Source organism: Coffea eugenioides, chromosome 2 (genome assembly GCF_003713205.1).
Source record: "Coffea eugenioides isolate CCC68of chromosome 2, Ceug_1.0, whole genome shotgun sequence".
Taxonomy (NCBI): domain Eukaryota; kingdom Viridiplantae; phylum Streptophyta; class Magnoliopsida; order Gentianales; family Rubiaceae; genus Coffea; species Coffea eugenioides.
The window spans coordinates 26678614-26694561 of NC_040036.1; the positions used below are offsets into that span (position 1 = coordinate 26678614).

Genomic DNA, 15948 nt, shown 5'->3' on the forward strand with positions numbered 1-15948 from the left:
AGTTCGATCATGGTACAATTGAATCGAGCGCTGCTCGATTATATTAAAACTCGATTCGATTAGATTCGTTTGCAACCCTCACTCTGACTTGCAAGGCCATATTCCATTCAATGTTCTGATTTTACCCGTTTACTTCATTCTTACATGTGTGAAAAGGAAATGAAGAACGAGGATATCAACTAGAAGTTTCATTATCTACAGGTTCAAATTTCCTCCAACATATTGGACTAAACGTCTAATCGAGGTTCAAAAGCTTTCCCTCATGACAAATTACTCCACCGTTAATATTTATTGCCCTTGATTAGTCCAACTCAAGATAAGAGGTAAAAGAGATAGAGACCGAAAGAGTAGTCTACACGTTCAATCTTCCTCCAACACCTTGGAGGTGAAAGTATTTTTCGCACAACTTGATGGACGTTATTGATAAGTGGTAAAAGAGCTAGAAACTGAAAGTGTAATTAGTTAGTTTTTTTGTCATAATAACATTAATAACTAAAAGTAGACTTCCATTAATTAAGACGGTAGAGAGAGAGAGAGAGAGAGAGTAAAATTGGCTTAACTTTTGTCCAGTACAGCGAAAGCTTGTATAAGCAAAAGCTGCGATTCACAAGGAAAGCTGTAGTTGCATAAACAAAAATTTACATGAATTACGTACACATTTACATCATCGTATAGACAACATGGTACTTTTCTAATGTAGTTCACCGCCAAATTAGGACACTAAGGAAGCTGCACTTGCCGCAGCACCAATTCTCAACTAACATCCAAATTCTCAATGATTTCAAAATGCATCTGCAAACTAGGAGGCCTATCAGCAAAATAAAATCTCTCACGAAGCATTAATTTCCCCATATTCTTCCGAGCTGCTAATTTAAGCAGACGAAAAAATTCATTTTTTTCTTTGCATATCCAAGTTCGCCAACGATCAGACCACTGTCTTGGAGTTCCATGAAGGATGATCCGCATCCCAAAAGCTCTTCGCGTAAGACGATCTGAAATACCCTCAATCACATCCTGGTTAGTAAGATATGCCCCTTCAGAATTCAAGCCAACATCTACATAATGAATCTCAGCTATGCTGTTTAAGAGTTCTTCTTTTGAAGTGGGAATGATCTGATGCTCCTCCCACATACCACTTCCTTCATCCATCATAGTTTTCTTCGCTTGGCTATCGCTACCGGTTGGTTGGACTTCCATTGAGCCAAGCTCAGTAAGTAGCTGGTTCAGTACAGTACCACCCTTACTAAATCCAAGAAACAGAGTTTTTTGTTTAAAGGAACATGATGCGGACGGTGCAGCCTGATATGGCTGTCCCCCTAACATGGAACTTTTTGCCTGCTAGAACCACAGAAATAATCTGAAGATCACAAACTTGGAGCAAATATGAAATTATAGCAAGTTCTATAGCATAAAGTATTCTTGCAAATTTGGCAAGCTTTGCCCAATCACAATTTTACCTACCCTCTCTCCTCAAGTACACTTCCAGACAATCATCAACAATTTCATAAACCACAACTTTATTGGCAATGTTGATGCTACTAATTCAAACATGGTTACGCAGATAAATGGATTTGAATGTAAGAATAGAATATCTTCAGTTGACGAATCAAACATAGCCTTGGAACTTATGTTCTGATGTGGCAGCATAATCCCTCTGGTTCCTTCTATCCCTGGGGGTAGCATGGAAGCAAGATAAATGATAAGAGTAGTTTGATTTTTCCATTGGCTCTTTTTATTTGAGCACCTTCTTGTTCAATTTTTCTGTGTCATTAAGAAGAGAATCCCAGACTGCTCATTCAGCTGAAGAAGACACCCAAATCAAGAGTAGATTTTAGTTGCTTCTTTGGAAGAGGAACTGCTCTGAATGAAGATCTTATTGCTCAATTAAAATCTAGCATTTTCTGTTCATCCACCTAGTATACCCAATGATTCATCAGTTATTGCCTGTTTGTTTTTCACTAATATAAAGTCTCTTTTGTTTCATAGTTCTTCCGCTGCAGACCTCAAACAATACCTCCTATTCTTTGAACCTCTGTTATATCAGCCAAATTATGCTCCCAATCAAATCCCCTTTTGCTGCTAACCAAGAAAGCTCCACAGCTAGGTAATCTATAGCTTCCAGACTCCTGAATCATGATTTCATCTTAAAGACATACATATTGACCTATATTCCACTTAAAAGAAATCAACAAAGTGCCATCATGTTCCGACCAAAGATTTAACGTAAACAGCTTGTTAACCATCAAGCAAGCAATACAAAGAAGAGGATATGCTAGACCATTCACACCCAATGGTCTAATTATTTGTGCATTCTAGACAAGCCTAAAAACAAATGTTTTGAAGTTGACAGAATAAAAGGACATTGCTTGAATGCATCTAAATCTTGTGTCCTCTGTGAAGAAATAATTGAAATGAGACATAACACTATTTTCCAATAAATGTTTTACAGCTCAAGATTACAGCTCTGGGAGTTTTAACCATTGAGTATGAGTATAGAGTAATATGATCACTAAATATACGAGAACAACAGAGGGGAGAATAAATCATAATTAAAGCAGCAAGTTTTACCTCTTTTAAACAATTGGACAACAGCAAGACAATTGATGATGAAGCAGGAAATCCTGTTGCATTGTAAGATTGTGGTTCGCCATCGAGGTTGACAGTCGGAATAAAATCCTTGTACACAGCAAAAGGACCATTAAAAGTGTTGGCCTCAATAACCCAAGCATTGATGGTAGACCCAAATTTTGAAACCAAAATTTCAGCAATTTTCTGGACATCAGATAACCTCTCGATCACAAAATTCCCTGTGCCTTCAACTCGATCCCCATTGAAGAAGATGGCATTCGCAGAAGGCACCTGCTTATACCACAGATTCTGTTTGTTACATTCAATATTTCTTCAAAGATGTTCTCCAAAAGCATGTATACTATACACCTGCTTTCTCAAAACTGCCTTCAATTATCAAAGCTTTTACAATTGGAAATATCGCTCCGATTTGCAAATAATTAATCCCTATACTTACAGATTATAATAAATCTTACACCTAAGGAGAATTTTTTTCCAACACACCTAAGGAGAATTGGCATTAAAGAACTATGTACCATATGCGATAATACAGCTCAAAGAAATCAAACACGTGATCAGTGAAAAATTACCCATCATGGAGGTGAAGGTTTTATGGCACATAAGGGCAAAACTTTGGCATGACTTCTATGAAAGGCATCAATCGATTGTACATCATGTAGGCACATTTTCCTAGAAATTATGCAAAAATTAAGCCCTGTTTATTCATTAATACAAAACTTACACTACCTTTAATAGGGATTTTCACCAAAATGATTGCGAAACAAAAACTCACAGCAAGAGTCTTAGTGGAAGAAAAGAGGCACAGAGACGCAGCAACTCTATAGAAACTGCTGCTATTCGGATGCAACGGCACCTTCAGAATTCCAGTCCACCGATCCATCCAAATTAACTGCCAACAATATTGTCATAATTTAGGGAATATTCCAACTCTCTTAAACCACTATTAACACTTCCATTTTTCAGCTCAGTTTCAAGAAAGAATAAGAACTAAAAACCACCTCAATTGTCAAGCAATAACATAGGGTTCCAGAAATTTAATCCTTACTATTAATCACTAATTTCTGATCAGAAACACATAATGCAACAAAATTAACATGCACTAGATCAAAATTATTACAAAATGGTTTAACATCACTTATTTGACAACCTTGAATTCTAAAATAAAGCATATGCAATAACCCAAAAAAAAAGACAAAGGAAAATCCAACTGACCTTATTGAACTGGAGTAGTTAAACAGAAGATTTGACTGATGCGCCTAACTAGGGAGTGAAAAGAGGTAAGGTTTCTGGAGGGAGCTAGACTGGAAACTGGAAAGAGAGTTGATTTCGTAAGATCGGACCCATGATCGGAGTTGGATCCTCACACGGGTCGATCTATGGAAATGGTCTGATTTGTTAAGATAAGCCCATAATATAACGGCCCAAAAGCAAAAGATTAGTGCTCACTTAGGGGTACTTTGGATTCTCTAGAAAAAGGAAAACTTGAATGTCCAAAAACTAATGGTAAATGGTAGTGAGAAAATTTTTGTAATTAAAGATACTAGTGCTTTTCTCCTTTTTTTTCTTTTTTTTTTTGACAAGATAGTAGTACACTTGCTTGTTTCTTGATTTTTGGGTTAAGCTATTCTTGATTTTATAATGCTGTGCTATTTTTTGAGGGGTTAATCGCATTTTATCCCCTTTAAGTATGGGTCATTTTTCAATTTACCCCTCAACGTTTGTTTTTTCACAGTTTAACCCCCCAGGTCAGTCCAGCTAAGCAATTGCACCGTTAAAAACTTCAAGATGCCGAAATTGCCATTGGAAGAGAGCCATTTGTTTTGGCTGACTAAAATGTCCCTCAATGAGTTATAAAAAGGGATCTCTGATACTTTTTAGCCTATTTTTTCTCTTTCGTGCTTCCATCTAGTTACAACCTATTTTTTCTCTTTCATTTCAACAGATCCAACAGCTCCTAAAATTTTTCTTTGTCAACCAAAAATATCACAAAAATGTCACAAAGTGCTTCAAATAACATTGAAAGATCGCTAAATATGTGGATATGGTAAAGAGGCACCATTGTGCACCTTTTGGACACTTGAAAATTCGAGAAGAAGATTTTACTGCAGCTCAAATTATAATGTAAGAATTTTTCATTAGTAATTTGTTATTATTGTCTTTAATGTTGCTCTATACATGAATAAGTCAAAAAGAGTTTTAGACAGTTATATTTTCTTTTTATTCAGAACCGACATACATGTGGGCACTTTTCATGGGTAGATAGAGGGGAGAGAAAAGATGGAGGTAAAAGTGGCTGATAGAGGAGAGAGAAAAGATGACCCACAATTAAAAAAGGTTTGTACCTTTTATCTTCCGAATTTCTTTTTTTTTTTTTGTCCCATGTGCTAGATGGAGGGAAATTTCCCTCCTCTATTATTCCAGGGTAATTTTGAAAACTTTTCTTTATCCCTTTCATAAATCTAGAGATATGGATATTTGGGTTGTTCATTATTTTCTTAAGGGTATTACTGTCTTTTCATTATTCTGTTTATTTCCATTAGAGCTGACCTTTAGTTTTTGGGGTAAACTGTGAAAAAAACAAACGTTGGGGGGTAAATTGAGAAATGGCTCATACGTAAAGGGGATAAAGTGCGAATAATCCATTTTTTGAGTTTGATTTTAACCACTTTATAATCAGGGAAAAAAACGTAGAGTTGGAAATGCCAAAAAAAGAGTTTGACTGATCAATATATATATATATATATATATATGTATGTATATATATCTCTGCAAGGTATAGAATTAGGCGAATGAGTAATGGATGCTTGAACTGTTTCCAAAGACATGAACATGTGTGTTAGCATTCTTTTCCTTGATAATAAACCAAAATGGAAGATTAATAGATCTTCTCATGTTGACATTTCAGATCGAGTGATACATTAATTCCATTTTGTGAGCTACGGTTCTTGACCTAGTTGTAGTTGAGCTATGAATTCAGACATTAGGTGTTGCATACAGAACTTATTTTGTCACCTGATATTATGTTTGTGGGGGAAAAAATGAAAGAAGAAGTACACATTAAAGCAATACCAAATAAGAAGCTTAATAGAGCATTTATTCCTCTTTTTCTCTTTTTTTTTTCTGGTGGAACTTTTGGCATGCAAAGTTGAAAGAAACAAGCCTTTCATCCTTTTGGAGTGCAAAGTTTAGTAAGAATAAAGCTAGAAATTTCCACGTAATTAACATCCCACAACTAAAATGAAACAGCAAATGATCGAACAGCACAAGCCTGAAATGCTCTGTGCTAGTGTTTACTCTTCCTTGATGCATGATCACCTCCATCTTAGCTAACGCTGCAAAGAAGAAATCGGAGTGAAACCATCCAATTTGTCAGTAAAACTAGTTTACGTAGCAACCAATTTATGCTGCCTAACAAGAGTACGTACTAGTAGTAACAAACTAACAATCTACTTCGGTTTTTTAATTTGTCTCACTTGTCGCAATTGACTTTTTTGGAGATGGGGATATCCAAGGTAACACCGCATTTGCCAGCTGCAAGGGCTCAGGCTGCATCATCCTTGAGAGTTGAGACTGGGGAGGTGATTTGCCGCTTCTTTAACGCAATTGCATGCGTCCCTTTTGTCTGCGGGCGTTTTCACAGCCGCTAGCAAGCTTTTGACACCACCGCAACATGCTGGCGCTGGCTCGCCACCTGCATTAAGATAGGGAACGCACCTGGTCAAATATCCATCCACTTCTTGGCACTTGATTGCCCGCCCTGGCTCAATCATCAGCTGAACCAAGGCCAAAACTACAAATATATCTGATACAATGTAGCCCTTTTTCTTCTAATAATCCCAAATTTAACTAGTGATACAGTATACTAGGGATAAAGTATGATTTACCAGTTCTTTCTTCGTGTATCCTTGTGATATAATTTCATATATTTGTAACAGTCGGTTTAGAAGCTCTAAAGTTAGCAATCAATAGTAGAAGAAAGGGAAGAAGTTGTCCTGAGAGGGTAAATTTTTATACGAATTTTATCCACAACATTCAATTATAGCATGTTTGAATAATTATGATCACCATCCCGAATCCTGATTAAAGATTCAAACAAAAAGGAAAGCAACTACTACTAGCAAATACCTCTTTTTATTTTGGGTTGGTAAATCCATATTTAAAAAAAAAAAAAAATCCAAAGCAACTACTACTAACAAATAGCACTTTTTTTGGTTCCCCTAAATGACACATCAAAAGCTCTTCTAAAAGGGATCAATTTCTGCCCCTCCTCCCCGACCATCAATTTACTGAAGTATGTCAAATCGTGTTAGGAAAGGATCGGACAAACATCCCTACACTTACCAGACGTACGCCTTATAAGCTAGACCAGGTGACCGCATCAGTGACTCAGAATATTTCTCTATTTTAAGGTAATGAAACCAATGGTAAACAAAGTACGACAGGTCATGATTTGTTGATATTGTCCTCAAATGTCAATTTTTTGTTGTTTTTTGCTTAAAAACATATTCCAAAACTGGAAAGGGCAGAGGTATAGAATGGGACAAAAAGCCCTATGGCTTCTTAACGTCAGAAGTCAGAACCAGAATAGAGTAGGGTAGCTGTGTTTCCTTTATTTACATTTTGCCTGCGTAATGTCCAATATTATACTGCAAGAAATTCTCCCATTTCTATCTTATAATAATTCAATCAAACAAACGTTGGACTTGTATTCCGCACGAGGATGCTGATTCGATGTTTGTAGAACTATAGCAGTTCAGACTCCGACCATTTCATCAGACATTTCAAACAAGTGCAAACATTAATAATCTAAGATGCATACTTCCTCCAAAAATATACTTCCTTCTTTATTGTTTAGTTATGCTTCAATTTCTGTCGTATTTCATTCCACCTGATCGATCCCTAAACAATTGAAGCCAAATTGGGTAAGCTGTGCATTCATATTTCAAACTAATCATTGGTTTAGTAATTCGGACATAACCTTAAAGGTGACAAACTTCAACGGTTGAATTATTTCGCGGCAACATTTTCGCATCATGAATTTTTTCAAGACAATTGAGGTCTCAAATCGTTAGAAAGTGATCATGATTCAACTCACGGAGGAGAGTACAGGCAAAACTTGAGATCGATGCTTGCCTAGTTATAAATCGAGAGCTGCTTGCATAATTCGTTCGTCGTAGCAACTAGAATTCCAAACTTAAAACCAATTTGTGGAGAGAAACAACGTACGAAATTTTCAAAATTAACTTGAAAATCTTAAACGCGCGATTGTAAATGCTCATGTTTCATTATAACAAGCTCGATAAAGCTTATTCAAAGGGTACAAACAACAAAAACTTATTGTGCTACATAGGGCTGCCCCAGAACTAGAACCAAGTGTCCCTTCCACGATGTGGCATCCTTCTTTATTCTTGCTTCAGTGCGACCTCCATCAATCTTACTTGAGGCTGTCAATACAAGCAATATGTAGCCATAATTAGCGGAACCCCTAAAACCATAAAAATTATCGGTATTTACTTTAATTAATTTTCATGATAAAATTACTTACTTGTCGCAATTGATGTTCTTGGAGATGGGGATATCCATGGTAACACCACACTTGCTAGGAAGGGCCAGGGCAGCATCATCCTTGAGATTGGGGAAGTGACTTGCGGCTTCTTTAACACAATTGCATGCGTCCCTTTTGTCTGTGGGTGTTTTCAGAGCCGCGACCAAGCTTTTGACACCATTGCAACATGCTGCTTCTGGCTCGCCTCCTGCATTAAGATAGGAAACGCACTTGGTCAAATATCCATCCACTTCTGGGCACTTGATTGCCTGCCCTGGCTCAATCATCAGCTGTACCAAGGCTAAAGCTACAAGTGCTGATACAATATAGCCCTTCATTTTTTTTTAAGCTATTGATGATTATATTGGGATTTGATACTTTAATAAATTGTTGCTTCTATAGGATTTTGTGTATTAGTATTGAGGCCTTTTATAGGTGCCTCAAGACTGTCACTTCTGATTGCGTGGGTAAGGTTTGTTATATTATTTTGGATGTTTCTTTCTTATCATATGTCATTCAGTTCTTCTATTTCTTCGAAAAGTTTTCTTGATCCCAACTCTCTCCATTTTTCCAATTCTAGCATTTGCAGGCTTTATGATGCATCTTCGGTGTTTGAGTTTGTTTCTCGTGACAAAAGCAATCAGAAATCCTATCCACTTAACTCGGGAGCTGAGTAACAGTACCTTAATTTTGTTGAAAAAGAAAAGAAAAGAAAAGTTTCCAAAAAATAAAAAAAAAGTCACACATTAACATCTACCCTGAATCGTTACGTATACCTCGATGTTCCTGTAATAAGGTTCGTTCTATAAATAATTCTTCATTCAATTAAAACAGTTCAATAGAAGAAAGGGACTTCAGTATAAATCGTTCATGAGAAAAGCTAATAGAACTTCAGCTCTTTGCAGAGATTGCTTGCAAATGAGTAAGCCATTATCGATAGGGGTGGGCACGGGTTAGGTACCCGCCCCATTCACCATTTGGCTGACCCGACCTGTACCTTGCGGGTCAGCCATTTTCTGACCCTTACCCGTTCCGCATATCAGCCGGTATCTAATTATAAGGTACTCGCTGAGATAGGATCGGGTCAGCGGGTATCCGTCCCGCCCCGCCCCATTTATCATTTTTTTTTTAAAAAAAATTTTATACTAATTTAATTTTATATTTTACACATTCATCTAAAATTTAATAAATTTTTTTTCTCAAAAAAGGTTTCCCATTAAGAAACAAGCATGTGAAGAGAATATAAGATAAAGACAAAAAATTAAAAGAATTTAAAATCAATAATAGTTTGAAATAAGTAGCACAATTTTTAATATATATGTTCCATATTAATTAAAATTTTTTCTATAAAATATAAGATCATGACATCTACAAATGAATTTTGTAAATAAATTATAGTCTCTCATATTTGTATTGCAATTTGTTTAATAAAATTACTTATTTAGTTCTAAATTATTATTTTATAGTGTGTGTATAAAAATAAAAATAAAAAATATATATATGCAGGGCGGATCGGGTACTCGCGGGTTTTTAATTATGTGACCCTAACCCGCCCCACATCTTAGCAGGTACCCGACACTCTTTTAATCCGATCAAATAATAAAAATCGGATATCTTAATTTTCGGATCGGATCCGATCAAATCGGATATGACGGATTTTCGGGTTAGCGGATAATTTTGCCCACCCCTAATTATCGAGCCAGCATTAAAAGAAAAAAGGTAAAAAAAAAGTGTCAATACAAAGAAATAACAGAGCCATTATTAGCATATACTGTATAATTTCTCTAAACAGAGAAATAACGGAGCCAATTTAGAGTTGACCCTTTGTCAATTAAAGCACATTTTTTTTTGTAAGAAAATATTTACATAGATGAGATTTATGACACCACTTATAGACCTTAGATTCATCTGTTAGGAAATTGGCTTAATTTATTTTAGGTAAGTTTCTTGTTTTGTGTGGAAGTAACTAATTTTTTAATTGGTTTTAGTTACTTGAAATAGTATTCAAGGAATTTCTTATTTTGTTTAGGATTTAGAATTTATTTCTTATTCTATATAAGTTTAGGAATTAACACTGATTTTCTGTTTTTATTTAGGTTTTGGTCAAATAATATTTTTTATAAATAGGTGGGTTGACATACAATATAAGGAACACGCAAGGGCACACAAGAGCAACATGCAACCTTATACATGGGGTATGAGAGAGAGTTCTTGGGAGATGAAAGATATGAGATGGTATACAAGGGTTAGACTTAGATTCAAATTGTATTCTTGTATAGCATTTTTCTCTCATAATAAAAAATGGGTTTTTCTCCGTAGACGTAAATTCAATGGTGGAGTTGAATCACATTAAATACTGTATGTTGTTTATCTTTCATGCTTGTGACTTGTTTATCATTAAATTATTATGTACTTGATATCTCAATAGTTGTTTGTTCTGCACTTGGATCCTAACAAATGGTATCACAATTTGGTTGCGAAATTGGGTTGCTCACAAATATTTGGATCCCAACAAACTGAATGGTTGAATCAAGAGTTTGGTTGTTCATGGTTGGATCCTGGTTGACTACTGAGATCAAGTGGATTGTGGCTGTTACCAATTGAACAATTTAATGAGTGTTATCCTTATTTCAATGGTTTGGCAAAAAGTATTGATAGTGAAGAATGGGAAGGCAAAAAGCATGAAAATACTTGACGGTGAATCTAAATAGGTGATTCAAGAGTCAAGAAAAAGTTGGAGTCCAATGTTAATTTTGGACGTGAATCGGTGGAAACTTTCTCACACCTCCAATACTTCATCCCAGTGAATTTTATATTTTGATTATATTCTTTGGGTGGTGTGGCATGTGTCCCAAAAAGACAAAGAGATCTAATTTTCATACGTCACAAGACTCTGATAGTTACGAGTTTTTCTTTTTAGGTGGAATCTTGGAAACTACACGTGGTGAGACAGTCCTAAGGATGGAAAGAAATATGGTGATTTTATCACTTGATTACCTCAATGATTAGGATTAGAGCTCATCAAAGGGGATCTCATATTGCAAGTGATAGTGAGAAGAAATCCTGCAAAATGATATGGTGAATTGAGACACCTTGTCACGAGTCAACTGGAGATTGGAATCAGGATAAATACACATGTTCATTTGCTGATTGAATCAATTTGGTGTTAGGATTGTATTGATTCGAGTGTGTAGTTCGGTACCATATTATTTGATAGTTGAAGGTAAATGATTGCTAAAAGAAATATTCGTCAAGATGGAGATTTGTTAGGAAATTGGTTTAATTTCTTTTAGGTAGATTTTTTGTTTTGTATGGAAGTAACGAGTTTCCTAATTGATTTTAGTTACTTGAAATAGTAGTCAAAGAATTTCCTATTTTGTTTAGGATTTAGAAGTTATTTCCTATTTTGTATAAATCTAAGAATTAGCACTAATTTCTTGTTATTATTTGGGTTTTGGCCAAATAATATTCCCTATAAATAGGTGAGTTAACATACTACACAAGGGACACACAAGGATAACATTTAACCTTATACATGGGGTGTGTGAGAGAGTTATTGGAAGATGAAAGATAATATACAAGGATTAGGTTTGGGTTCAAATTGTCTTCTTATATAGCGTTTTCCTCTCATAATAAAGAATGGGTTTATTTCCGTGGACGTAAGTTCAATGGTGGAACCGAAACACGTTAAATATTGTGTGTCGTTTATCTTTCATCCTTGTGGCTTGTTTATCATTAAATTATTATGTACTTAATATCTTAATAGTTGTTTGTTCCGCACTTGAATCCTAATACCATCAAGTTTTCAAGTAATTAATTTGACCTCATATGATGTGAGCCTATATCCATATGGTATCACTATGATGATTTAGTTACTTGGTGACCACAACGTTACATGTAGGCCTTTTGAGTAAGTCCACACAAGTATTTGCTATATAGAACTACTCAAAACAGTTACCTAAGGAAATATTAGGAGAAAATTTTGATAATTTTTGGGTACTTGGGAAAAGAATTGAATTAACTGTCTAGGGGAACGCTCAAAACCAACGAGAATAAGGATGGCGGGCACCCGCACCACAGGGGTAGAAATGGGGCAGGGGATGGGGCGGGGGCAAAATATTTCCCCCCGCCTTAAAACGGGGCGGGGGTGGGGCAATATATACCTGCCCCATCCCCCACCCCGTCCCCCGCATACAATATATATATATATATATATATATAATACAATCCTAAATTTTTCAAAGTTGCACCCTTACTTACAAGTACAACGCTAGTCAGTGTCAACGGCCGCCGCAACAACTGAAGAAATTTCTTGGACTATTGTTGATTTGTTTCCAACGCCCCCACTCTCAAAAGACTAGGCTATCCAATTCCAACCTATTTTGCTCCTAACCCATTTTTATTTCGATCAGTTCCCTTCCCCCGCACTGAATGTAACTTGACTTGTTGTATTTTATTTCCATCTTGACAACTTTTTAATCTTATTTAACATTATTTACAATTATATTATTGTAAGTGAATATTTATGATAAGTTGATTTCTTCCCCCGCGATCCTCTGCAGGGGGAATGGGCGGGGGGTAGGGGGCAAGGGGCTGGGGATGGGGCGGAGGACGGGGGAGTTATTTGACAAGGATCCCCCACCCCAACCCTGCCCCATTGCCACCCCTAAATGAGAAGGTATTGAATGTGGGCTGATGTGAGCAAAGACATATCATAACTGGTATTTGAAACTTATTTTTATTTATTTTAAACCAAATTTAGTACCTGCATACTCATCTCTTGATTAATTAATTCAACTTTAGTTTGGGTGAACTATGGTGTACATGTTTTTATTAGAAGGATTCAAAACTTGGAATTGAAGAAATTCATGATAGAAAGTTTATGTTAAACAAGTTTTATGGGTCAAAAAAGGGTTAATTGAAGGGTTAGTTCTCACTTTGGTATCTAAACTTTAAAATGGAGCACTTTAGTCCCTAAAGTATAAAGTTTATTATACTTAAGTCCCTAAAATATAGAATTTGTCCATTTGATTTCTTAAAGTATAAAATTTGCCCCAATTTAGTCCCTAAAGTATACCCACTTAAGTATAAAATCTGTCTCATTTCTTTAATGATGTTACTTAAGTGAAATAAATTTTATGATTTAGTGACTAGAGTGTCTCATTTTTAAGTTTAAGGACTAAAGTGAAAATTTAAGTATAGTTGAAGGGCATAAAGTGGAATTAAACCGTTGGAAAATCATAGGCTAACGAGCATCAAACTTTAGCTCTTCCTCTTGGGCCAGTTATCCAAAAGGGTACTCTGGGTATTCTCTCTGCGCTGCTGTTCTTGTCATGTCGCTTACAGGTTCGGGTTAGAATAATTGAACGTGCTGCTGCATTCTTAAGACGAGTCGTGAATTAATTTTTCCTTCCATTAAGAATTTGGACCAAGGGTTAGTGGTAGCTGCCTTTGCGTCTTCTGTTTGTAAATAGTTTATATCATCATCATCATCATGATATAAAAAAAGTGCGACGAAGGCCCTACGTTTCTTCCTATTCAAAACGTTGTCAAATCTTTCAGAAAATATGCTAGCATTGTGGCCTTTGTCCTTTGCATTCTTTTACTTAATTATTCTCTGTTGGCTAACATGCTAGTTGACTTTGCGTACCACCACGAGGAAGAAGAAGGTTTATCTCTCATCCTTTATCATGTTACTAAGTATTGGTAACTCTACAGATCCTCTCAACAAATCAACCCCTTGTGCAAAACGTGGGTTGACCACTTAATGAAACAAAAGGTGCAGGTTTGATTGCAAGTTAGGCCTACACTGCTTAAATATACAGGCCAAGAATTTGAAGATTCGGTGGCAAAAGCCTATTTTCTTTTATAAACTTGCAGGAGTAATTACTTAATCTATTTTCTCACTTTGTACTTATTTTCAAAATCTTAGGTGACGTCTTCTTAGATATCGTTGCTTTCTCTCGGGGATTTAATCAAGAATGAGTTAAAACATGGAGAGCAATGAAAAAATCAATCAACCTGAGAACCGTAGAACTGGCCGCTAATATTGTCCTGTAAATGTAGTGTTAAACTAGAAAAGCACTCATTAGTATACCTAACTAATCACGTAGATGCACATATGCACTGATTTACATTGAATATCTCCCTTACTCTTTGACAATTTTTTGAAAAAATTTTCTGAATTAATTTCACTTTTTTAGACTTTTTAATGAGTACCCAACAGATATCCATAGCTAAACTCATAAAAAAAAATACTAAAGAGAAAAAAATGTATCATAGACAATGTTGTTAGTTAGCAAATAGTACTATCACCAAAATTAGCAGTGCAGTTGTTCAATAAACTACTGATGGTATCAATTGTTTAAGAATTCTAAATCCAGTAATTCTGATTGTGTTTGCTTGACTCTCTACTCTCTAATTGCATTTCTACCTTAGCGAACAATGAGACAGATGAGTGTAATATAATGTCTGAGAAGGGTTATAAGTCTGATGGTAAGGTGAGGGATTGTAAAACAAAAAAAAAAAGATAGTATAATGTCTGTTCAAGCTGTTTAATTATACTTGAAGTCCATTGTCCTAACCACACCAAAATTCCATACCCCCAATCGACAGAAAGGAAGGAAGTGCTCACGATTAATTAAAAAAAAAAAAATCATTCTTGCAAAACCAATTCATCATCACTATGATGTCATGCCATCTTGAGTGAGAAACCTCAAAGTGATTCTTTGAATCAGAAAAAATGAGTATAAAGTTATATGTTAAGCTATCCTGTTGGGTCTTAAATGGCTAGTGAACCTTCGCTAGAGATTCCACAAATAACAATTAATATATTAACGTCTTTGAATTGAATTAATAAAGCCATTTCCGGAACGTGATTCACGAATACAATAACGAACTTTCCTGCATGCTTAATTTCTTCTGTATATATATAAGAACGATGTACAGAGCTTTTGACTTCCAATAACTCTTTGATCAGCTAACCAAAAGAACCAGAACACATCTCAGAAATCATCTCTGTTTTCAAATTCAACTGGAAATCCATGTACTCAGAAGCCATGTCAAACACTGATCTTGCCCTACTTGATTCCATACACCAGCAGCTTTTGAATGATTCTCTATTTTCTGATATTTTTCCTAGCTTTTCTCATGATGCAACTATTGACGATTTTAAGTCAAACACTAGCTTCAACAACTCTCTTTTGGCAGAAAGTTGCGGTGAAACACTGCCAAACATGGATAATTCACACCGAACCACCACCGATGGCTTGGTCAACATTGATGAGCAGGAAGAGGACAGAAAAGGGTCCGTGGTGGCGCGTGGGAAGCACGCATCAGCAGAGTGGACAAGGTATAGAGGCGTAAGGCGGAGGCCGTGGGGGAAGTTCGCGGCGGAGATAAGGGACCCCAAGAAGAAAGGGTCAAGAATTTGGCTCGGAACATACGAGACACCTGAGGAAGCTGCCATGGCTTACGACCGGGCAGCTTTTGAAATAAGAGGTGCCCGGGCTATGCTCAATTTTCCACACTTGATTGGCTCTAACATGTGTTCGACTCCTCAAACGGTGAGCCCGAAGAGACGTTCACCAGAGCCTTCCGCTTCTTCCTCTCCGAAGAAGAGGAAACTTGCCAATGCCTCCATCTAGATTCTAGCTAGCTGGAACAACGTTTTCTTTTTTTTTTTTTAGCAATCTGGAACAAATTAGTATATTACAAGATTGTTAATATTAAATTTCAGTAGTTCTTTATTACTACTAGTAATAAAACACGTGACATTCACGTGAATTTGATGCTTTCTTAGTTTTTTTTCCCCT

At 36.1% G+C, this 15948-nt stretch overlaps 3 protein-coding genes across 4 annotated transcripts; 1 reads left to right on the forward strand and 2 right to left on the reverse strand.

The window, feature by feature from the left end:
• Positions 1 to 540: 540 nt before the first annotated feature.
• On the reverse strand, positions 541 to 3923 carry LOC113761743. Of its 2 annotated transcripts, none has more exons than XM_027304857.1 (4): positions 3802 to 3923; positions 3362 to 3478; positions 2569 to 2859; positions 541 to 1335 (listed from the first exon to the last, which is right to left on the reverse strand). In XM_027304857.1, the coding sequence occupies exons 2-4, from the start codon at positions 3467 to 3469 to the stop codon at positions 754 to 756; spliced, it is 981 nt and encodes a 326-aa protein (XP_027160658.1). In that variant the 5' UTR covers positions 3470 to 3478; positions 3802 to 3923; the 3' UTR covers positions 541 to 753. The 2 variants fall into 2 exon arrangements, with proteins under 2 accessions (XP_027160658.1, XP_027160657.1); XM_027304856.1 differs by having other exon boundaries at positions 541 to 1338.
• A 3937-nt stretch (positions 3924 to 7860) lies between these two features.
• Positions 7861 to 8510, reverse strand: LOC113763988 (non-specific lipid-transfer protein A-like). Its single transcript, XM_027307999.1, has 2 exons — positions 8135 to 8510; positions 7861 to 8033 (listed from the first exon to the last, which is right to left on the reverse strand). The coding sequence occupies exons 1-2, from the start codon at positions 8470 to 8472 to the stop codon at positions 8024 to 8026; spliced, it is 348 nt and encodes a 115-aa protein (XP_027163800.1). The 5' UTR covers positions 8473 to 8510; the 3' UTR covers positions 7861 to 8023.
• A 6622-nt stretch (positions 8511 to 15132) lies between these two features.
• LOC113759344 (ethylene-responsive transcription factor 13-like) lies at positions 15133 to 15780 on the forward strand. The gene has a single exon (XM_027301909.1). The coding sequence runs from the start codon at positions 15178 to 15180 to the stop codon at positions 15778 to 15780; it is 603 nt and encodes a 200-aa protein (XP_027157710.1). The 5' UTR covers positions 15133 to 15177.
• The last annotated feature ends 168 nt before the right edge of the window (positions 15781 to 15948 follow it).

Excerpts from the sequence above, each read along its gene's own strand:
- LOC113761743 (XM_027304856.1), bottom strand. The coding sequence starts at position 3,469 with ATGGATCGGTGGACTGGAATTCTGAAGGTGCCGTTGCATCCGAATAGC. Across the intron at positions 2,860-3,361 it reads CTTCCACTAAGACTCTTGCT|GTGCCTTCTGCGAATGCCAT; the intron begins GTGAGTTTTTGT and ends TGGTATAAGCAG. Across the intron at positions 1,339-2,568 it reads TGTCCAATTGTTTAAAAGAG|CAGGCAAAAAGTTCCATGTT; the intron begins GTAAAACTTGCT and ends CTGTGGTTCTAG.
- LOC113763988 (XM_027307999.1), bottom strand. The coding sequence starts at position 8,472 with ATGAAGGGCTATATTGTATCAGCACTTGTAGCTTTAGCCTTGGTACAG.
- LOC113759344 (XM_027301909.1), top strand. The coding sequence starts at position 15,178 with ATGTACTCAGAAGCCATGTCAAACACTGATCTTGCCCTACTTGATTCC.